The 24,854-nt window shown below is 39.7% G+C and overlaps 1 protein-coding gene across 2 annotated transcripts in view; it reads left to right on the top strand.

Moving 5' to 3' along the window:
• Positions 1-24,854, top strand: part of pappa2 (pappalysin 2) — a 110,826-nt gene that overhangs the window by 20,707 nt on the left and 65,265 nt on the right. Inside the window, exons 5-11 of one of the 2 annotated variants that reach the window (XM_078172928.1) lie at positions 7,347-7,495; positions 12,420-12,559; positions 12,869-13,022; positions 14,320-14,512; positions 15,384-15,517; positions 21,043-21,225; positions 22,509-22,812. In XM_078172928.1, coding sequence (XP_078029054.1) covers positions 7,347-7,495; positions 12,420-12,559; positions 12,869-13,022; positions 14,320-14,512; positions 15,384-15,517; positions 21,043-21,225; positions 22,509-22,812 — 1,257 coding nt within the window. Of the gene's footprint in view, positions 1-7,346; positions 7,496-12,419; positions 12,560-12,868; positions 13,023-14,319; positions 14,537-15,383; positions 15,518-21,042; positions 21,226-22,508; positions 22,813-24,854 lie in introns of both variants that reach the window. The other variant, XM_033651483.2, reaches the window with a different exon arrangement.

Here is a 24,854-nt window from a genome sequence, read left to right as displayed (position 1 = left end):
AAAAGCAGGACAGAGCTGCTAACGTTTCTGCAAATGCTAAAAGCATCCAAGACTGGCTTCTCACAGTTGAAAAATACTACACTATGGATGAGCTACCATGAACATTGCTTTTTTTTCTGTAACCCCACAACATAATATGTATGAAATGCGTTGGAGTAATCACTGGTGCGCGAACCTGTCCAATCTGGGCTTTGGGTCCAAACTCACTTCTTCTTCTTTGGGGTTTATTGGAGATTTGCAAACATGGTGCACTAATGCCACCAACTGTTGGGGTGTGGTTTGTATTTTGATGGGACAGCAGTGGCCGCTGCGCGACGCGTCTGTTCGGTTTTGGTGTGAATACACATGTGCTGCCGCTAAACTTGTGGAACCGCTTCGTGACTGCTTTGTGAATGCATCGCTTGCGGTGTAAATGAGGCCTTAGATAGAGTATCACTCTAACTTCACTTTCTACCCATACATACACCACTTCAACCTACTGAGAAAGCCGAGGCTTAATTACGACTGCTAAGCTATGATTGGACAATTGCTGTTCAGGGCGGCTGTTCCCAGTTGACTGACTGTAGGTGACTGGTTCTCAGTAGGATTGTAGCGGTATGAGATTTTCACAGTCTGATAACCGACTCAGAAAATATTGCGGTTTCACGATATTACGGAATTATATTATTATCAGTCAGAATAACCCTTAAAGGAATGAAAATGGAAGGGTTATTTTTGGTTGAACAAATGTTTTATGACTATAATTGAAACTTGAATTGATGATTTTGTTAATGGAAGTATATGTAGAAAGTCTCCCTTTTTAAAAATAACTAAAATAAAGGGGAGATTATCCATCCAGTTGCATTTTCTTCTCAACATCATAAATAAGCAAATGTACACGGTATGATGACCGTCTACTTTTGTATCTCTGCATACCTTAAAACCAATATATAGCTCTAACCCTAGTTCTCAGTGTGTGGTTGTACGCTTCTGCACCAAACGAGTCTGCACTCAAGCAATAAAAGTGACGTTTAATATATTACCTGTAAGTGCTGGTATCTTCTTCTAGCACTGCATTCATCAAGCCCTTAGGAGCAACTGTTTGGATTGTAGATGCTTTGTATTTACTTTATATCAGCACGTAACATTGCACAAATGCAAGTTAAGTGCACAGTAAAGTATATAATATATTAAAATGTTTGACTGTTGTTGGTGTGATATTTTTAGAGTCCGTCTCCTGATTCTTGAGGTTTCAAAGTAACTGACTTGTCAACAATAATATTTAAAGTGGACACACATCAACAGTTTTATATGGTGACAGTGCTAATGCTGACTCTGCTGCTGATTCACGCTGTGTTTGACTCGCCCACAAATGGTAATTTTGTTAATTCATAACCATGGTTTTCACTTCAATCATGTAGAGCCATTTATTTTTTGCCAGGTCTGACTTAGACTTCCATCGAGGCATCCTCTGAGTCTCAGAAGTTGAAGAGTCAACTCTTTAGTGGTCAACTTTCTGTCACTTGTAATTGCACAGCCCGGGGTGATGGATACTGCACGCAGCCTCGGCTGAACCCAGCTTCAGTAATGTAGTGAGAGCGGGGTTTCCCTGAAGCATCTTAAATCTTAAACCTCATTTAGGCAGGCAAAGTGCCTGAGAAAACACATTCTTATTTACAGTAGGCTACAACACATGCACTCAGGGAGGGCTTGCATTCGGGCGAGGATTACACACATGCAGGACTCTTGGCTGCTGAGTAACACCTTTGGACCAATTTAGAGGCAAAGTGCCTCACTTAATGGTACATTGAATGTAGTGTATGGGAGAACAGGGATTGCTGCGTTGTCATTTCATCCATCTAGATTTTTCCCTGTTGAAAGCTGAGATGTTACGGTCACAAGCTCACCTGACTATCCTTCAGGCTGTTGGAACAATGTAGGCAGCGCTGAGCCAAAGCTGAAGTATTTTTAACGAGCAATCAAACAAATTATATTTCTGATGATATAAATGAGCACTTTTTAATCTCTTAGGATTTAAGCATGTTTAAGTAATATTTGTAAATGTAGCCCTACAGCTGAGCTTGATCAAAAGCATAAACCTTTACTACTTTTTAAGAAACCAACATAAAACAAATCATCCAAATACACTTGAAGTGGCTGAGGTAAAGATTAAAGTATGGCTTAGTAATTTTAACAAAGTTAGCCTCACAGCTGAATTTGATCACATAAAACCTCCCTGCTTGATAAGTACAACATGAAACAATAATCCATTACATTATAATCACTGAAAAACACTTAAATCCAAAGCTTTGCCTGTGTGAGATGAAAGAAAACAAGACTTTGCAAACAAAATTATGTATGATTCATACATTCAACTGAATGTATTTTTGTAAATATGAACTTATTTGACCCAACACTATAATGATGCACCACAGGTTGACTTGGCGCTGTTGGTATTTATTACCCCGTACATAAAGCAGATGCAAAGAAATGCATACACACAGACACACAGAGTCCTGTACACTGACAGCCAGATTTTGTTTTTTCATCAAGCGGTTGTAGTGCTCCAGAAAACCATAGGAGGCTCAGCTAAAAGCCCTAACTGTCTGGCATGCACGAACTGGGCAGCCAGTGAGACCCCACTGCAAGGCTCTCAGACCCAGTAAGGCCTAATGGTGATGGGTGCAAAAGCTTTCCAGCTATGAAAGCAAAGGAGAGAAATGACATGTGACATCACCACAGCCAGGGAAAAACAAAGTCGGCTTCACACATCAAAGTGCCGCCAGGGTAATTTATCACAGTCAGAGAGAGAAAGAGGTGGGGGGTGGTGGGCTGTGGGGGGGCAGTGGTTTGAAGTACCCTGACCAATTCAAACAATTATGATTTGGAAGCTACACAGGGGGCAGAGAGAGATGTTGACGGATTGAAGCAAACTGTCGTCTGCTAAAGAGATGCCCTGCACCAAGAATACACGTTCTGACATTCACTCTCACAATATTAAGCTGCACGAACCAGCCTGAGCAGAAATTATGTCTCACTGTCTCCACACCTAAAGGAATTCTCTCACATTTTGGAAAATACACTTATATGCCCTCAGTCTGTGGGATAGATGTGAAGACTGTCCTGCAGGATTATTTAGCTTAGCATAAAAGCTCTAAGCATGTGCAGTGGAGTCGCTCACCTTGTGCATACACCAAAAATATATGTGGCTGACTGAATATGTGCAGTAGTTTCTCTCCTGCTAGCTCCACCCACAAATTCCCACTCAGTTCATAGACTTTACATTGTGATGATATCACATATTGTTAAATCTTTTTTTTTTTTTTTTTGGCTCAAGGAAAGTTTTACAAATATCGAACATCCATGAAAAAAATCATAATAAAAGGAATAATAATTGACCATGTTTGCAGTTTGAGGTGTCCTGTCAGCAGACATCTCTTTTACAATGATAGTCTATGGGGAAAATGCTTTTTGGGCTGCAGAGGATTTTTTGCTGCAATACCGCAAGTGGCCACTGGGAACTTAGTCACCACGTTATGCAACTTAGGGCTGAAATGTGAACAAAATGGCTGTAGCTCACTAGAAACATTAGATATCAGCATGTCAAAGGACTATTTTAGTGCCTTATGTCTACCAAAGAGAAAATGTTACATTGACAAACCTAATATTGTCTGTCGATCTCAGTGTCCTCCTCACTTTACCTTGCTAATCTTGGAGAAATGATCCCACTGAATGGCCAGTAGTGACATACAAGATCATCATTTAAGCTAACAAAAATTAAAACCAGTGGTGTGTCTCAAATCACATACTTCCGTAAGTACACTTCCATGTAGTATACTATGTGCACTATATACTTATTGGCGTTGTGCGCAAATTTCGACAGGGTAGTGTTGTCTCAAACCAAACATGGCCGTTGTGCACTCACCGGAAAGGACGACCGCAAATTAGCTAGTTAGCAAACTAGCATTAGTATTCGCGTTATCGTTCGGGGTACCAAATCATTACAGACTGCTAAATTAGCCCAATAAACATACTGCTGGCTTATACCCGACAACAGTATAGTGGTACTTAGTGCAAAAAAACAAATGTATTTGTACAATGCAGCAACATTCACGGTCGCACAGTCCTCGGCCACTATTTCCAGTTTGAAAAGTGGTCCCTCCCCTTCCGCTACGTAGCCAAGATGGCGATCATTGAGGGCAAGAAGTGTCCATAGTTCCACACTCAACTTTTTGACTGTTTTGAGTGCACCATCCGGGTACTCATAGTGCACTGCATTTTTTCATACTTCTCAGTGTGAATGCACTTATGCACTCAAAATAGTAAGTGTATAGAAGTACGCGATTTGAGACACAGCACAGGCCTTACATAACTTAGATAGCTTCAGCCTCTACAGCTTGTCGGGCCAAATTAGTGAAGTACTTGCTGCATGTAGGCACACTGAGTGTCAGGATACCACAATTTTCCCATATATTCCTGCTGACGCCTCATTCCCTATTGCTTAAAAGCTCACCTTTTTGGTTCGGCAGCTTGTAGTAACTTAGTTATGGATTCTTTACCATGTTTTTAGTGCATCTCACCACAAAGCAGTTTTTAGGTATTTTTGTGTTGTTTGCTACCAGACGTTAATGACAAGAAGGCACCTTCACGCAATACTAAGTCAGTGGAGAGCGATGTATAATTTTTCCCTTCGCTCTGTCTCAATGTGGGCAGCACTGGTTGTGACCCAGATGGAAAGCTAGTTTGCTAGCTAGCTAATATTAGCTAGCTTGCTAATGAATACCAGGAAATATGATGTCAGTGGTACATTTTCCATTTTCTTATATTCCATACCTGCTAAATGGTGACTGCAATACTGGTGAATGGGAAGCAAATATTTGCCGGTGTTAATTTCGCTCATGTGTAACCGTACCCTAACACTTGTCTTACTCCAGAGCTGTAATATTTACACATTGCGGCCTGTATATATATCCTGCCATACTGTAACTACACTATACTGAACTCTTAACTTGAATTTGCAGAACTTTAAACCAGTGGTTTTAGAAATTAAACAACTGAAGTATATCCCTTTAAGTAAGGCTTAACAGATGCAACTAAACATACGGGAGATGCTAATCAATCACACTCTAACCTGCCTGCACTGTCCTTAGCAGAGGTCTAATCAGGCAGCATAAGTGAAAACACCTGTGTGGGTGGACCAGGGCTGTCTTGGGCCAAGAAGGAAACTGTGGTCTGAGGGTGAGCTAACTGCGCAGGCTGAGGCATTTCTGACCACTGACCCACAACAGCTAGGCCAGGGCAACAACTTTAAACAGCACCTTAGCTGTCCTGTCCTGTTGTTGGTAGCTTAGCAAACTTTCCACATTAACTCTGAAGAAACAGCTGTGACTTGTGGATGTAGTTAACAAGAATCGAGTAAGCTAATGAGTTAATACAGACAGTTTTGAAACCGTTGAAAGGTATATTTTTCTCTATTTCCTCCCCTTTTTCTGAGAACACAATGCAGCAGCATTCTCTGCTACCAGCGCTAAGCTAGGCTAAATATGTCCTGAACCAAGCTCTTGAACTCTTCCAACTTCTGGTAAGACAGGCAATGGGCATATTTTTAAAAATGTTGAAATATTTCTTTAATGTACTATGTTTTGAAATTCGAGTGTTTCACTTATCTTTTTCTGTGATAAGAACATAGACATTAAACTCCATTAGCATAACAATACGCTAAAAAGACTATAACCTATGTAGCTCATTTTATTTTAAAAAGTAAAAGACTGACCTACCAAAAAATGTTGGAAATGCTTTTTTATATTAAGGTCTGTACACACAAACTAAAAGTATTCTCATTCAGTATATCTGGTGTAACGTTATATAACCAGGCTTATTTTCAGAACAGTAACAGTAGTCAGCCTGATCTGCAAGTTCTTAACTGTTACTTTCCAATTAGCTCATCTTCATTTGCTAAGAAAACAAGATAATAGTTCTTTTTAGTTCAAAATATTAAGTTAAACTGGTATACGTGGTCACATTACTCAGTTAGAGTTTCTACGTGGTTTTGCTCATGCAGTGTGCAGTGTGGAGCATTGTATCCATTGATTTACCAAGGACACGTATAACTTTGGATTCACTGTTTCCACTCAGTTTTATGAATGCTTATGGTCATACATTATTTGCATATTAAATTACTGTGTAGTATTAACCAGAGGTGTGGACTTGAGTGACATGACTTGGACACAAGTCAAACTCGAGTCACCAATTTGGTGACTCGATTTGACAAAATCAAAAAAGACCTGCAACTCAACTTGGACTTTGACATGAATGACTTGTGCCTTCACTTGGATACCTTCCTCCAAACCCAAAGATTAAAAAGTATGTTATTTAAAGAATGTGCAATGACACAATTTCCCTTTATTTCCTGAATTAGCTTATGTTACTAATGTTCATACCCAACAAGTCACGCTTAATTCCACAGATCCACTTTGTAAGTCAGATTCCACCGCTAGGTATATTGCGATAAGTTGACGGTTTTCACGCCGTGTACGTTTGCTTATCTAAAATGTAACTGGACGGTGAATCTCCCCTTTATTTTAGTTATTTTCAAAGGGGATACTTTTTACACCTACTAACAGTAACAAAATGGTTTCAAGTTTCAGTTATAGTAATAAACATTACAAAAATAACCCTTCTGTTTTCATTCCCATTCTGACTGATAATATAAATTCTGTAATACCCTGAAACTGCGATATTTTCTGAGAGGGTTATCGTTCCGTGAAAATCTCATACCATAGCAACCCTACAGGAGACAACAATGAAGTTAGGTTACTTAGCACCAGTATGAAAAATTGTACAGAAGATAATTTTATTCAAATACATAACTACGTGGTGGTCAACGAAAATGCATTACAGTGTGCAAAATGCAATGCAAATGGTCGAACATTACAGACAGAGATTTAACAAACTGGTTTTAACAAATAATAAATACACATTTTTAAAAGCATCTATGATTATTGTGAATTGATTACATTATAATTTTGTTGTTAAAATGCCATTACATTTGATGAAGAGCACATTATGACTTGTTTAAGACTGGAAATTTCAAAGCTTAGGACTTGGGACTTGAATCAGAACTTGTCTGTCTTTACTTGGGAGTTGACTTGGGACTGGTCAACCGTGACTTGGGCCTTGCCTTTGGACTTAAGTGCAAAGACTTGAAACTTACTTGTGACTTGCAAAACAATAATTTGGTCCCATCTCTGGTATTACCTGTTAAGTCTACTAGGCATTTATAAATGTTTAGTACAACGTAACTATATTGAAAATTATGATATTAGTGTCATAATATTTTCATGTTTTCTCTTTTTCCATTTCCACAGGGCCTACATGAGTGTGAAAGAGCTAAAGGAGGAGCTTCACCTGAGCGGCACTGACACACTCAATGTTTTCTTTGCAAGCAACTCAGTGCATGAAGAGCTGGCAGGAGCAGCAACCTGGCCATGGGCAAAGGAAGCTCTTACCCACCAAGGTAGGTTAAATTACATCATACTGTGTATTAAACATAAACGTCACGTCTCTTACGTCTGTCTTTATTCCTCTGTTTTCTGTCTTCCTCTTTATTCCCCCCTCCTTTTCCAGTTTTGTCATTAGTTTTTCTTTCTATAATCCTGTTTCTCTTTCTCTGTCTTTCTCATTTTTATTCACCCCTTCATCCCTTCCCTTGCCCTCCATCCTTTGTTGTCTGCTTTGGCGATATCCAAACGAGATGGGGAGAGCAATTGGAGCTGGCAGAGATTTTCCCGGCACATTGCCTCTTTCCTCTTCCAATCATTAGGCCCTTTCCACTGGAAAAGGCTAATCAACCCAACAACAACCAAACAAACAAACGGCAGTGTGGGCTCTGTACCATTGTTGCCACCCATGCCCACTTGCCAGCTGTTCTTTATTTATGCACTTTGTTTTCTTCTTGTGCTAGTACAAAGTAGTGAGTGGAATCCAAAGTAGGAGACGTGGGGTAGATGTACCTCCAGTGGAAGCATTTATCTCACTGGAAGAACTCACATGTCCCCACATAACAAACACAATCTGTGCAGTGCTGCTACTTGTAGCATTTCCAGCACCTTGGTGAATCCCTGCATCGAAAACAGGCTGTTAAATAGCAGATGGGATTTTTATTTACTCACAGTCACGAATGCATTATTTAATGGATACTGCGTATGACTAAGTTAAAGAAACAGCAAATTAAACAATGGTGCTTTGTATTGTTTTACCCTGCATAAACTGGTGATGGAATGATTAGATTAATTCCACCAAAAGTGATTGATTTCATGATTGACAATTAATTGATTATTAATATTTTAAGCCAATTTTCCATATAATTAGGTTTATAATAGTTATACTTTTGACTCTCAGATTAAATAAGCAGTTTACTTTGATTATAATGTCACTATGAGCTCTGGAAACTTTTCCTGGGCATTTGGTGTTTAGAAATTTAATAAACCCCAATTGATAATTGAGAAATTAAAAGCATAAGTGGCTGATTTAATTAAAGTAATTGTTAGTTGTAGCCTTATCAGCAAAATGACGTCTTATGTCTACAATACATTAATCAAATTACCATGAAAGTGTGCCAAAATGCTCTCACAGCAGAATCGAAGCAAAACACCTATATTATTAAACAAACAATAAAAAGGTTTATATTTGCACTGGCATTTAGCATATGAAAATGTTGTCACCATTGATCTTGAAAACTGGTTACAACGATGCAAAAGATCTTTCCTATTTCTGACTTAAGATTAAATTTCTTTGCATTTTTTGACTTATTTGATGTGAAAGGGGAGAACAAAGCTCTTTGCCAAACTATATTTAATCAAAGTTGAATATTAATATAATATACATGTTTTTGCTCATGCCACCACCAGAGGAGCTGGACATCTCAGGCAAGGGGAGCACACAGTGCACAGCTCCCTGTGATCACAGTGAATCAAACAGCAAAATTAGGCTTAAACTTTTCATTATTTTTCTAGTGTCCAGCTGTTCAATTTTGGGGCAATAACATACCTTGTTGTTTCTTCAGAATCAAATATAACTGATTATTATCTAATGTAATATGTTGTTGTTCTGTAGACGTATGGGCTTGGGATAATTATTAATTTAAATGGGGATGATTTGATGCTACCAGTCTTATTGCCAGAGTAGATGTTATATTTTCGAATTAAACTGTTGAATTTAGTCCTCCGCTGAATGTCTCCCACATGACATTTGTTTCTGTTGCTCAGCATCTGTCCCTGTTTAAAAACAAGTTAGCAGATGACAAGTCGTCTCCGGAGGCCCTGTTGTTTAGTGTCTTCGTATTTAATGTCTTCATTGTTCAAAGTCTCCACCACTGAACATGCTGTTTCTAATTAGAAAACCAATAACTGTCATGTCTGTTCTTGATTCCGCGATTATCAGCATGCTGCAGAAAACCTGTATCTCCACTTTTAGGCAATTTTTGTAAGAATTCACCATAGCCCCAAAACCGTAGCTGATTTTAAAATTGCTGTCTTTGGAATACTTTGTTAATGATTTGTATTTTTATTTGTCTGTCATTTTCTAATTAAATTTGTTTTGTTGTTTTTCTTTAATAGTATAAAATATATAGATTTGTCTTAATCCGCACCTGAACCTGCATGAAAATACTGACAGAATTATATTTCGTTCAGAGAGGTACATTAGTAAAAAATATCCAACAATGCATCATCTTGTCCTGTTAAAAAACATTTTAGAAAATCCACAGCAAAACAAATCTCTTGCTCTTGCATGAACAAACCTCCTACCAAATTTTATTGAGATCTGTGAATGTATTTTGAGATATCCTGTCAACTAGGGGAGACCAGGGACAGTTGTAACAAGGCGTTATCGTATCATCAGTCATGTTTTCATCTCATGTCAACAAGCCTGACTACTAGTTTAACATTTGTCAATTCTAATTTTAGCTTAAAAACACTCATTCTAATTATACTTGCTTGGATTATTAGAAATTTAATTTCAGAACAGTATCCAAAAAATACACTGATAGAGAAGTTTAATTTTTACCTGAATAAAAACAAAACAAAACAAACAAACAAAAAAAAAACTTTTTCTAAAAAACTTTCTTTGGAATAGGGATGTCAGTTTCTCTTAATTTTGACACCCTTTAACCGATAACTAACCAATTAATTTTTAAGGAAAAAAAGAAAAACAGAAAGTGGCATGAGATAAAATAGGCTTTCCATTAACTCATTGTGAGCTTTAGCACTGCAATTTAAAGCACAATCTGTATGAAGGTCTTTGCGGACAGACTGCCAGCTAGCTGCATTAGCATGCGGAAACTTAGTGCCTGTATCCTATTGTTTGTTCTATGCTAGTTAGCTAACGGTAGCCTTGGCTTCTCCGCATTGGGTCAGGTGGGAGCTAAGTTAGCTTACAACGCCACTCATTTGCGATTATAAGCAGCTCAATTTTGAGGCGGGGTGACCCAGTAGGAGACTGAAAAGTGGGCACAATGTTTCCAAAGCAATGCTGTCAGGTTGGGACGGCATTACTAGTGGTAATCGCAGAATGAGCGCTGCTGCTAGCTAGCTCCCACCTGACCTGGCTGGTGCACAGTGCAGAGTGGCCCAGGCTGGCTGACCACTGGAGACCCGAGGGTGGGCACTATGTTTCTGTGTGGTAAGCCGGCTGTCTGTCTCCAATCAGATCCGGGTAGTGTGCAGTGCAGTAAACTGAAGAGCAGCAAAATATAGTGTAGTCACTGGTCAAAATTATTCTCAGTGGTTAGCTGTTTGAGCACATTGACATCCTTACTCTGGAAGCTTCAAATGTGGCTCCTTTTTTGTAAGCAAAAGGGCAATCTAACTGAGCATGTGCAGAGTGAGTTTCATTACTCTAGCCTGTTTCTGATTGGAGGAATTGAAGGTGCTATCACCCATGTTACAGCTATCCCTGGTCTCCCCTAACGGACAGACCAATAAACAGCACTTAAATCATAACCTTAAGCAAGGGGCAGAGGATACACACAAGATCCAAGCAAAAAGCATGTTAGCACACATACTTAACATGTACTTCAGAGCGGATGTAGAGAGGTCGTTATCATCATTATTAGAAAAGTAATTTAGTGTGCTTATGGAAACGTAACAATGGTATTTTTCCATGCACTGTGTTCTTCCACGCAGGCTTGTTAAAGAATGCTTTTCCAAGCAACCATTCATGATTAGACAGGATGTCTGATTTTCCTTCTGTTTTCTCATTATGATCTATCTTTCTGAATCCAGCCTGCCTACCTACCATTACACTGTGTTAAGTGTGGGTCACACAGAATTCATATCCCACCTTTTTATATGCAAATGGACTTATGATACCTACTGTATGACACCTTCAAAGTTCATTTATCGGCCTTCTTTAAACATTCTGCTGCACCGTAAACCGACTCATGCAGCCTAGTATCAGTCTTTAAATATTGGTGGTTTATTTTCTATATATAATGTATGAAGTTCATAACATTAATGCATCTTTGTCCATATGATTGATTTAGATGTTTTCTTTCTGATCATCTTTAGTGGCTTTGGTGTTGAGAGTAGCAGGTATATTTTAGTGCATTTTCAGTGGCACATGTTGGCTCCAAGGCCATTAAATTTCTCATGTAAAAGATAAAACAGTGGTGAAAGTTGCCAGTTATCAGGAAAATGAGGCAAAGGTTTTGGCAGAGCATTCCTCTATATTGAAAGCAGGCAAAAACGACCCATGTCCACCCGTAGGCACCTTACCTTATCCTATTTCCTGTTTTGGGATTAAAGTACTTAAGTTTTACTTCATTCCTAATTGGTTTAAAATGTCACAGAGCTCAGTCGTTTACCATGGAGGTCTGTTTCTCTTTTGGAGATTCCAGCTTGCTGTGGTGGCACAGAGTATAGGCCTAAACCTGGAGTTGGATAGATACAGGTGGTAGCTAGGATCTGGACTTTCACAGAAAATACAACATTTGTTTGGGATCAGTTGATTTGTTTTGTGCTCCTGAAACCTTATAAAAATATTCTTACAATGAATCAAAGAGAATTTCCTATCTTTTTTCTCACAAATTTATGACTTTAATCTCAGAAATTCAGAGTCTTATCTTGGAATATTAACCCCCTCCCTGGGCTTTGAATTTTTTTTTTTTCTTAGATGCAGAACAGAAGCTGAATCTGGGGATTTCCTTTATTGTCTTGCCAAAGGGCACTGAACTGGCTCAGTTGTTGAAAAACAGTGAGGTGTTGCAGATCTGAAAAAGAGAGCAATTTTAGATTTGCATCTTGTGAAGACTCACATGCCCTTTCTCACTTTTCAGTCACTAGAAATGTATTTGCTGTGACGGACTGTCTTATAAAAGTGAAAAATATCTAGATAATAATAATATTATGACCCATACTGTGAATTTGATCTGTTGTCCTCAGGTGGGATGGTGCTGAACCCATCCTACTTTGGTACTATGGGCCACCACAACACCATGATCCATGAGATGGGCCACATCTTTGGACTGTACCATGTCTTCAAGGGGGTGAGCGAGCGGGACTCCTGTGATGACCCATGTCAGGTCGGACTGTAAAATCTTCTCCTCCTGATAATACTACATAGGACGATGTTTTCATGATGCAAAGCTGTGCTGCATTTCCTTTTTGGGATTTTTTTCTCATCAGATTTCTATTGTTCTGTATCTGTGTCTTTTTCAGTCTTTATGTCTACACTTGCCACATGCTTAATGTGAACCTGCTGATATTTTTAATCATTTGAATTATATACGTTCAGCTAAATATAAAAGGGGTCGTTCTTCGTCTGTTGTCTGTAAAGTGTCCACACTTCCTCTGAGATCATCTGCTATTTGTTTTGTCATATGCACTTGCAGGAGACCACCCCATCCATGGAGACAGGAGATCTGTGTGCTGACACTGCACCAACACCCAAATCCAAAGCCTGCCACGACCCTGGAGCCGTCAATGATACCTGTGGAGTCACCATGTACCAAGACACACCGTATAGCAATTACATGAGTTACACAGGTACCATGAATAAACATTATTCAGTTTCCTTACTTGCAGGCATGCTGTCAGACATGTTGAAAATGATCAATGACCCGCAGACCAAGTCAGTTACACAGCATTGTTGTGTATACACTGTACATTATCAGAATAGTGATGAAGGAGGACATGAAACAGATGTACTGTCTAACATCTGACTGCATAATTAGAAGCAGTGCTTTTTTGTGCAGGACAAATTTCAGCTAGAATACAAACACATGGTTCTTGGTTACAACAGTCTTTAATCTATATCATTTGTTGGGGAAATGATATGATTGAGTGGACAGATGTGAGGCTGTTATGGAAAAGTAATGTTTCTCTGGACATGTGTAATACACAGCAACACAAGCAGGTACAACTACTGTGCATACTTCATACAAATAACTTGCATTACTTTATAAATTTATTTTGTGAAATTTTTTGAAATTTCTGCCAATTTCAGCATCATATGCATCATTTTCTCTCAAAACAGCGTCAGAATAACAAATGTCAGTGTATCCACATTGTATTATTGAAAATATTTCAGCAGTGTAGCCAGCAGATATCTGGGCTAAGACTTCCTTCTCCATGCGCTGGTCATTGTTTACAGTCCGCTTAGCAACTTGAGACATGAGAAATTGGTCAAGACCGCATTTTGGCTAAACTCTATCTCGAGATATTTGCGTATGAATGCAAACATTTTTTTAAAAAAGGCCAGTAAAAAGCTACAGTGTTCTCAGATGGTAGCGGATTGGTTTCAAGACTGCATTTCAGCCAATGCGTTCCGCCTCTTTTGCTCTCTACAAGGACTGTTTACCTGCATGCAGTCAAAGCCTCTCAAACATGATTGATTGCTTCAGATACCAAAATGTGTTTCTGTTGCCTACAGAATCTGCATTTATATGCAGATATATTTGTCATCTGAATGACAGTTTTTGCTCAAGACAACCTGTCCCTAAATCACCCATTTGTCAATGTATCTTTAGAGCAGAATGATATGATCATTATGGTAATTTTCATCCAAAATAACTCCTGAGCTACAGCATTAGATCTGAGTGTTGCCTGATAAACTCAGATTTCCTTTAATGCTCTCCTAAAGGTTTATAAAAGACATTGCTGTTGCACTTACAGGGTGTTATCTCAGCTCCTCTAACCCTAACCCTGACCCTCCTCTCAGATGTCTGCAATAAACCTAATTATTTCTAACCATGTGATTAACAAGGAAGTTAGATGAAAGCTAGTGTTTGAACATGATCTGCGATTCTAACCTGGGCTTTTTCCTTTCATTGCATCACATCAGATGACAACTGCACCAACCATTTCACTCCCAACCAAGTGGCCCGGATGCACTGTTACCTTGACTTGGTCTACCAGAAGTGGCTGATGGACCAACAACCTGCCCCCATCCCTCTGGCTGCCATAGTGACAGACCAAAGTCCGGATTCAGTCTCTTTCTATTGGCTGCCTCCTATAAGGGGCCCACTTTATCAGAGGTCAACAAAAGAGTCAACAAAAGAGTAATTTTTGACCTTTTACTGCAACTCATTCCTTTAACTTTTGCCTGTCTGCCCTGGTCTTGGTATCCTTCAGCTTTCTGCCATTGTCGATTTAAAGTAAAAAAACTACTGAAGCTGAGAAAGGCTGTGCTTGCAATGTTTTTTTTTTATGTCATTATCTTAAGATAATTATCTGTTATCTTGAGAAAATGAGCTTTATTATCTTGATATAACAAGACAATCTTAACTTAACTTATTGCAAAACTTAAAACGTTTATCAGAGATCAGGAGTGCCACGCCAGCATACATGAACGGTGTCTTGTCAAGTGTAGCAACTAATTTTGCTGAAAATGTCATTTCAAGGAGTTTGCATTATTGACCAATGCATCAGAGTTTACTTCAATCAAGGTCCAACACAGGCAGAGTTATTACTCTGTTATGAATCCTCACCAGCTGTCATGACAGTGACTTTGAAGGCTGATGTCAGGTGTGATCAAATAAACCAGACACTCATTTTCTAGTTCTCCATAATTATCCAGTATTCCTGAGAAAACGAAAGTTGTTTTTAGTTACAAATTATTGTGTGTTCTTGAGAAATTTGCCTTTCGTTTTCTTGGGAATTGACATAAATGAACTCCATATTGTGAGAAAACAAGCTTTGTTATTTCGAGATGATGAAATAATTAACTTATGATCTCGAGATAACGGCATTGATATATATAATCCCAAGCACAGCTGCTTTCAGCTTCCATAAAAAAAAAACAAAACAAAGGTCTGGTCTTAAAAAAGACACATTTGCCTTGTTGTAACAGGTGACAAACAAAATGAAATATTTCATATTAAGAAACTCTGTTTCCTTTTGTCCCAGCTCCTCCTTCCATGTGTCTGGTATCAACTGTGGAGACTGTGAGAAAGACGGTGTTTTCCACCAGTACGCCTCTGAGGCTACCTCACCCCGCATCTGTGACACGTCAGGCTACTGGACACCCGAGGAGGCAGTTGGTCAGTCACAAAACAGTGTGTGTGTGTGTGTGTGTGTGTGTGTGTGTGTAAAAGAGGGATGAACATTTATATATTTCTGACCAACAAAAAACAGAACAGTGTTCAGAATAGTCACCCTTTTCTTGTTGCAACATACTGTACATGCACCCCTTTTTCAAATCAATGTGAATATAAACAGAACACAATGCGAGAGGTTGTTGGAGCTGCATGTAAAGCCACAACTAAATTGTCAACACTTTGAGTCGAGGGTGGTCCGTGTATCATCCGATCATTCAGTTATTCCATTTTATATGGCAAACTAAAAACAAAAGAACGAGTCAATATTTTGTTTTTTGGGTTTTATAGGCTTTAAAAAAAATTTAAAAAAAGACTGCATGTTTTCTTGTTTTTCGTCTTGAATGGGTAATCTAATAAACAGAGAAACCAAAACCAAAGAACAAGTCTTAATTCTGTTTTTATGTTGTACCGTTTCTCCTTTGTGGGCATGTGCAGTCTGATCTGCAGCAGGCACTTAATTCGCAGGAGCACACAGATTCAAAGAAAGCATATTTTAAATAGAAAATTGAGGCAAACTTTAAAGAATTTGAAAAAAAATGTTGGAAAATTTAATAAGAGATAATAACCAGGTTCATCAGGGATGACAGATGGACTGTAGCCTGTTATAAACACAGGACTGAAGTGCACAGTAACCCGCTGCAAGATAAAAACAAGAAAAAAAATGCAATCATTTTCCTTTTTGAAACTGACAAAACCCCCCAAGAAGGAAAATATTGACTTGTTCTTGTGTTTTTCCTTTGCTAGATTAGATGGAATAATTGATAGATCGGATGATACACAGACAGAGGGTGTCTGTCAGTGATGAATTACTTGATCCAAATAGATTATTTCTCTACCACTGGAATCCATTAAAATAAACAATGGCCAAGTTGAAATAAAACCCGCTAGTGGTAAGGAGGCAAATTGTTGATTACCCGTCTTTCCTCCTAAAATCCACGGCTGACTAAGTTGAGTGCTTCGTCTGATACCCTCTTCTCTGTCAATGATTATTGACAGTGAGGAATGTGGCGGTTTCAGGTTTAAGTTTGTGTCCTTGAGTTCTACTTCTGTCTCTTGTTTCCACAGAGTAGATCAACCCCCTCCCGTCCCCACACACACACACACACACACACACACACACGTCTCTTCCCTGTAAATTTCAGGTGCGTGCAAGGCTAATGGCTCCTGGAAGAGGAAAAAGCAGAAAATCATTAAATGATAATTGCCCTCAGCTACAGACCTCTTTCTGTCTCTGTCTTGTTTTAGCCAAAGCGAGAACAAGGATTATTAGGCAAACCGTCTACTCTGGGTAATGTTTGGGTGCTGTTCAAACATTGAACCTCTGTCATAAACAAAAAGGCCAAAAAAAGTGTATCTTGTAGCACTGTACTTTGAAACATTACGCTTCATGTAAGCACATGGTCCTTGTTATTCCAATCATAATTTCTGCAGAAGCCCGGTTTCCTTTGGCAGGACATGTAGGGTGAGAGGAAACAAACAAGGGAGAAAAAAGGAACACAAGGAAGCAAACAAGCAAGTAAAGAGAAAGAAAGTTGATGTACAGATAGAAAGAACGAAATACCTCAAGAACACAATAACACTTTCCTTTTCTTCTGTGGAAACTCTACCCAAATATGTGGAAATCCTCTGCTGGAATTTATGCTTTGAAAACAAGCGGCGAGGAGGAACAGGGGGGATTACGGCTCCCTCTCTTTCGCTGCGGGATCATAATGATGATAAAGAGTCAATTACAGTCTTACTCTAAACAGTGGTATGCACACAGCTGAGGAGACAGCCAGTCTGCTGGCTACCCTGGCTCCCTTTTCACTCTTTCCCACTTCTGAAGACGATGATGCGCGGGGTCACTTTGTCAGCCAACGGAGATGGGCAATATCGCCTTCAGCGGGGGAAAGGGAGAGGGGAAATTGGACAAATTCAATGCGGATATCATGGCTGGCAACACAAAACACAAGTTTAATGGCAAAACACTGTTGCTTGGAATTGTTGGCAAGACTATCCTTTTACATCTCCTGAAAATGCTTCCTGTGCCACAGTCTGGACTGGTTTGAGTTTTCAGGCTGAGAGAAAACACCTCAGCCTGTTACAGGAGCCTGTTCTCCTGTTGAGAAGGATTGCATTAGTTTATGTGCTGCGCCAAGCATTAAAGTTGTTTATAATTCAAAATGAGAAACTAGGTGCATCATGGTGTTCACTGGACTGCAATTTGCAGAGAGTAGAAGGAGGGGATGACGGGTAGAAAAGTCCATACCTGTACAGGAGTAACGAAAATCTAATATCACATTTCTAAGCCGAATAAAGATGGAAATGCATAATACTTGTGAAGAAAATGAGTTGTGGCTACAGTAAAGTAATAGTCTATATAAATTAAGTAATAAAGAAGAAGAAAGAACATCAAAAATATTAAAAGTATTCAACATAACAATAGCAAAATATGAAAATGGGGAGTGTTTAGTTTGCAGAAAACCAGAAGAACTAAGTCAATGCTTAAACTTAAAATTTGTAAAGAAATATAACCCTAACTCTAACCGCCACAAGAATATAATAAGAATACATTAACATCAGAAAATAAGTACAAGAGTAAAACAATGTGATGACAATGTGGTATGTGTGCTTTGGGTTCTACAAGAGGCTATGCAGAAGGAGTTCATGTATGTACACTGTTAGTTTGTATTAATATACTGTATACAGTATACAGACAACTGAGGGTTTGAAAGGATTGTAATGATTTCCATTTGTTATATTTCACTGTATGGAAATTGTTGTCCTAGCTCATTATAGCTCATTACTTTATGTCATACAGAAAATACAGTGCCATGCTGGTGACACAATAATTTGATAAAAATCTATGACTATTCTCCTCCAGCTTTTTTCATTAACAAAATACTTCTAACAATTTAGGGATGCAAACAATTCACAACAATTCATATGCTTGATCATGCCTTTGAAATCTTAAAGCTGCATTAATGCAAATTTTGGCCACATGGGGGCAGTGGAACAAGAAATAAACACTTAACATATTATCACCTTCTAAAGTCATTATTGCAAACATGTTAGCAAACAGTTTGGTGTGTTAAAAGTGCTGTATATAGCATTCAGAGCATTAATAAAGCAGCAAACACTTCTTTATTATGTAAACATATAGTGGAATAATGACATCCTGAGCAGAGAATTAAGTCATGCTACCTCTGAGTGTGTTGTAGTCCGAGCTTCTGCCTCTCTGGTTGCAGTATTTTTTTTTAAAAGCATGTCCCTCCAGTTTGAAACAGATGTGGGGAAAAAAGTGCGCATCCTACTAGCTAGCTAATCGCTACCTTAACCCAGATTCGGCAGAAGCACAACGCCCCCTACTCTACACTGTTAGCTCTGTCTGTTGCTGTTGCCGTTGTTAACCTTGTTCACGCTGTTAACACCGTTAGCTGCTGGCTGCAAACTCAGACACCTCCATTATGAGAGCCATGTGCAGACAACCTGAATCAGACACTGAATCATGGAAACGCTGCAAATGTCGTATACAGCTCCTTTAACTGCACCAAAAAAAGTGACGTTTTCTGAACTTAATAGAAGAAATTAACAAGCAAATTTGTTTAGCAGTGGGTAGGATGGGCTTCTTCCATATTTCTGTGCAGCTAGACGTAAAGGAGAAATGATTGATCCTGTGCAGGGAGTGTATTTTCAGACTCATGACCATGTATTATAATCTACGTTTTATCAGCATGTCTAGTATTCCAAACGTTGTGAAAATTTAGGGTGCTAAGAAACTTCAGCAGCCCACAGAATTTACAGTTATTGGGTAATTTTATGCCTATTTAGACCAGTCTTGACTTTATTTACTTGCCGTTCTTTGTCTTTCTGACAGTTTGGCGACCCCTTGAGCTTCCACAGATGGCTGATCACAGCGGGTGTGAAATATGTAACACCTCATTAACATCCTGATTTTATGTGGCTTTTTGGGACACAGCTGATAATAAAACTAGTGTAAAGTGATTCCATTGTGTTAATCACTAACACTGTAACAATTAACAACTCATTTTGCCTGGTGCAATAGAGTTACTGCTGCATTTTTGAATGTGGGCCATGATTTAAATATGGGGGCATGACTCTTTCTCATCTGGAAAATTCTGCTCTCTCTTGTTTCTAATGAGAATGAGTTTGCTGGCAGTTATTAAAAGTAATATAGGGAAATGGGTTAAACTGGTCACTGTTACATAGAGGTGGACAAAACATGAAAACATTTTAGAGTAAAATATTTCACTGGAGGTATTATTTATTAAAACTTAAGCAACCTGCGTCATCAGGACTGTGTGGGTATGATCAGATTTGATTCACAGTGACATCTACCTAGCAACATAAGGCCACCCCACAGCTGTCATATTCAAATAATACTAAATTTTGTTGGGTGCAAAAAAAAAAAAAAATCACCTTTGGGGCGTCAGTAGCTTAGTGGATAGTGCCGGCGCCCTATGTATAGAGGTGATGCCTCGCTGCAGCGGCCGCGAGTTCGACTCCGGCTTGCAACCCTTTGCTGCATGTCATCCCCCCACTCTCTCTGTCTCCCCATTTCACACTGTCCTGTATATTAAAGGCATAAAGCCCAAAAAAATAATCTTTAAAAAAAAAAAAAATCACCTTTTTTGAACTGAGCTACTTCAAACCAGCGAGAAGAGCACTGGCAGACACGAAATACAGATATTTCTCAGCTGAAATAACCAAAAGTGTCCTAACTTTGACAGAAGGTTGTGTGTTAACGTTGAATCCCCTCATTTATAGTATAAAGCTGATTGGAAAAATATGTTTTCAGGTCCAGCAATACAGCCATGCGATATGTGGTAAATACATTGATATGAACAAATGTGTTTGTAGATTTATCAAAAAGTTTAATGAAAGATATGTTAGACAGGTAGCAAGTCAGAGTTATTCATGAGTCATAAATGTACACAGGTTAATGTTAGACTGCCACACATACACACAACCCCTATCCTCGTTGCATACAAATTCACACATGTGGAAAAAACATGCACTCACTGCCAGTAACACAGTTATTCAGACTCATGCCTTACCCTTTACAGTCCAACCACAGTCCTTTACCGCTGGGCAAAGAGCAGCTTCACTCAGGAGGAGAGGATGTTCCACACAAATTCTTGTCAGATTTACACAGCAGGTTTACAAGGAAAAGCAAGTCCAGTGTGTTAAACCAACTGGGTGAGAGAAGGGTTCATATTAATGTCTGAATAAATCAATCTATCACTGTCAGTGGTTAGTTCTTCTGCTCTGTGGGGGACTCTGCAGGCTCACCAAACTTCATAATGATGGCCATAGCTGAATCAGGATTATGATTGAGCTACACATGGTGTGTTCCCAGCTTTAGAATAATGCAATGGATGAATCATTGAGAATACAAATGAATACAAATGTGTGTGTGTTTGTGTGTGTGTGTGTGTGTGTGTGTGTGTGATGTCATTTAACCCCAGGCCCACCTGATGTGGAGCAGCCCTGTGATCCCAGCCTCCAGGCTTGGAGTCCTGAGCTCAGCCTTTATGACACTAATGTGACCTCACCATGTCCCGACACAGAGGGCTGCACCCTCACACTAAGGTTCCTCAACCCTATTGTCCCACACGCGCTTACCCTCTGGGTCACCTACATCTCTTCAAGTAAGTAACAACTTAATACCATCGGTTTGTCAGATATGTCAGATAACACTACTGTTCAAAACATTTTTGGTGGCAATAGCTCGGACCATACGGACTTGGCGTGGGAAGCTGGTTCAAGTCCCCATATGGACCAAGCATGGAGCATGGACTGGTGCTCCCAAGCCCTGACATCTCTCCATTTAATGCATGTATAGGTCTGGTCTAGGATAGGACTGATTAAGCATGGGGGGTGAGGTGACATAGGCTGAAATCAAGCCTGCAGCTGTTGTGGCAAGGACCCACTGAGCTACTGAGCTCCCCCTTAGTATGAAATTTGCTGCTTATGGAGATGTTTGAAATGTTTCTGGGCACTCACATCTGGCAGTTCATATATATATATATATATATACAGTTTTTAATCTTTGGAGGGAACCTATTATGCTTTTCCTTGTTCTTTGTCGTATTTATAGAGTTACAGTGTTTGATCTTCATGGTAAATGTGGCCAAAGTTTCCAATAATTAAGTAAATTAATGTAAAAGTATTCCCTGTGTATAAAAATGTCAGGCTTCAGATTGTTCTGAACACTCTGTTTCTAGTCATTTTTTTCTACTTTTGTGACAAGCTGATGTCAGTGCGTGACAGATTTTTATATATGGTCATCTGCCCAGGGCACGCTACTGCAAGTGTTTACATGATGTAGCCTATACTGCTGCATGTAGCTGCACGCCAGAGTCAGGGAAAATGTAAAATTGGTTGCCTGTGTTGTTAATTTCACCCCGACTTCTGATTATTCCTGCTGTTTTTTTTTTCATGCTACAAAGTGCTGGTGTACTCCACTGCGGTCATTCTCCGGCTGCAATGGCAGTGCAGAGACACAGAGATAGAGAAAACCCGAATGACACTGACCATTCAGAGCAGACTGGGCTTTTCAGGGACAGTTGCTAAAAGGGAGTGTTTCAAACAGAGGGTGAATGCAGGTGTTCCAGCACATACAGTAGGAGGAAAAGGAAGTGTTTTATAAACATTAAAGCATGTCAACATGTTCAAGTAGAGACCCATAATACAAGTATGAATCTGAAAATGAGCATAATATGTGTCTTATATGATTTCAAGCATTTGCATATTGTACTTATTTTGAGCCAGGAGAGAAAGGCTAGAAAACCAGTAGTCAGATACTATTGTCCATGAATACATGAATGAGACTTTTACTTCCAAAGTCCTGGCCTCCAGATGTAACCGTTGCTACTCTAAGTGTGGAACAGCTGACATATTAAGCCAATCTGTCTGTATTACCTTGTCACAGGCAACCCAGCCATAGCCAACATAGAGCTGATAACCGACACAGGGAAAAGCATCAACCTCGGACCCCAGCATGTCTTCTGCGACATGCCCTTCACCTTGCGCCTAGACACCCACAACACCGCCGTCGCCGCCATAAAACTCTGCACCTTCGATGAGAAGATGGAGATCGATGCTGCCATGTTGTCCTCAGGCTCCAGCAGCCCTCTGTGCTCCGGCTGCCAGCCTCTGCTGTACAGGATTCAGCGGCAGCCGGCCTTCACCAGCAAGTCCCCCTCACCTCAGACCCAGCAGACGTTCACTGACAGGTAGATGCTGGATGTTGTCACGTTTGTTGAGGCTAAATCTTTTATTTATTTGCTTTTACTTCAGTTAAGGCTCAGTGAACGGTGAGGTAAAAAGTTTTTATTTTGCATTAACAACAAATTTCATTGATTTACTCTCAGGCCTTTAAAGTCATGCCGCACATTGTAATAGTGATCCCAGCTGGAGAATAACCTGAACAGGTACAGGCAACCACAGTGCATAATGGGAATTGACAGGTGTGTTGATTTTCTGTCCAAACCACCCGAAAATACCCAAGACTCCACCTGAGGCAAGTTCCCGAGTCTGGTTTTCTCTCAGGTGTAGATGAATATTTATAACTGTTGACTGGAGGCTGTGCCAACCGCTAATGCTGGGTACATACGCACACCAACACATGCAGACACACACACGGCCTTTGCAGACATCAGCAGCTCAGAGGAAAATAAGACTGAGGGTAAAAAAAAAGTAACTTAGGGGCTAATATGGACTTAAAGTCCCAAAGCAAACCTCTGTGTCTGTGTGTGTGTGTGTCCTCAGATCTGCTAATCCACAGTTATCTGTCTCTCAAAAGTGTTTGGGTCTGGTTCTGTTTGAAAAGCTCCGAACGCAAATGTTTCCAACATGGGGATGCCGAGCTACGGCTACTGATCCAAATCTGTTTCAACAAGCATATACTCAATCAAAAGCATGCTGACATTTCGGGGCTAAGTCGAATCAGTTTGTACAGTGTCCCATCTCGTATTCTGGGGTGTCCAAATGATTACCGGAATCTAAATGTAAAGCCACAAGCCAGTTTTTTTTAACCTTCCTAAATAGCTGCCAGGATATGACAGTTGTGTCACATGATTGAAGATGATTTGGGGCTTGATTTCAAATGTTGGGACACTCTCAATAGCTGAGAAGCTGTTGCTATTTTACAAAGCAGGGCGGATGTTAGGTGGACACAGCTTCAAAAAACAGTTTATTTTTCAGGGAACACGTCTCCTACGTTACACAAGCTGTGTCTAAGTGCAAAAAGATGTAAGAACCAGTGGGAATTGAGTTATGTGGGACTGTGGAGGGCAGAGAGGGGTTGATGTGAGGAGAAGAGAGTGTTTGAGAGCAATGAGTTTGGAAAAGAAGGGAGAGGGAGCAAGGAAGGGTGGGATAATAGAGAGAGGAGAAGATGAAAAAGAAGAGGAGAGAGGGGGGAGACAAAGGGAATTGGAAGAGATACAGATAAGCGTATGTGAGACACAAAAGAGATGTGGGAAGAGCAGAGGTCTGAAGGAAAGAAATGAAACTTAAGATACTGTAGGTGAGAAGCAAGCGGTGAGGAAAGGTAAGAGGGGACAGGGGGAGACGACAGCACAGCTGAGGTGAAGCAAAGTAAGCAGAGGCATATTTTTTTTCTCTTTTGGACCACAAACAAAATGTGAGCAGCAGAGGCCATAAACACCAGTGACTGCTTGGATCGGGTCCTTAGCCGTTTCCTCCTGCTGAACTCGCACTATGGTCAGCACAGGCTGACTGAGGAGAACACAGACAGGGAGAGTTGAGTGACGAGGACTAGAGGAACTGTTCAAATAATCAAAACACGACTGACATCTTTGTTAATCAGGTAGTCTGTCACTGCACATTGAAGGAAATCATTTTCATTTTCAAACGAATAAATAATGTTTGCTGTACAAAAACAATCAGAACTAGTTCCGGAGACTTATGTCCGACCACATTGGAGACAAAAAACGTTTATAGTTGTTTGGAACAGCCACTCTGTCAGAGTCTGTTTCCCCATTGATATGTGTTTCCCCTTACTTTGCCTGAACCTAACTATCTCTAACCCCAACAGCAGTGGGAAACACTGTCTGAAGGGGGAACACAAGGCTATTACAGGGACTGCAGAGATGCAGATATTGTTTTAATACGGGGATAATGCCGCACATTTTCAGACAGTCTCCTGGATTACATTTATAGTGTTGCACTCGTTCGTTCACTAATAGTACCACAAATATTTTTGTAAAGAATGAAAAAAGGGAGCTAGAGGGAGAAGTTTAAACCCTGGCTC

This window comes from Epinephelus lanceolatus, chromosome 12 (assembly GCF_041903045.1).
Source record: "Epinephelus lanceolatus isolate andai-2023 chromosome 12, ASM4190304v1, whole genome shotgun sequence".
NCBI classification, from domain to species: domain Eukaryota; kingdom Metazoa; phylum Chordata; class Actinopteri; order Perciformes; family Serranidae; genus Epinephelus; species Epinephelus lanceolatus.
The sequence above is the reverse complement of the archived record's forward strand: the minus strand, read 5'-3'. Positions and strand labels throughout refer to the sequence as shown.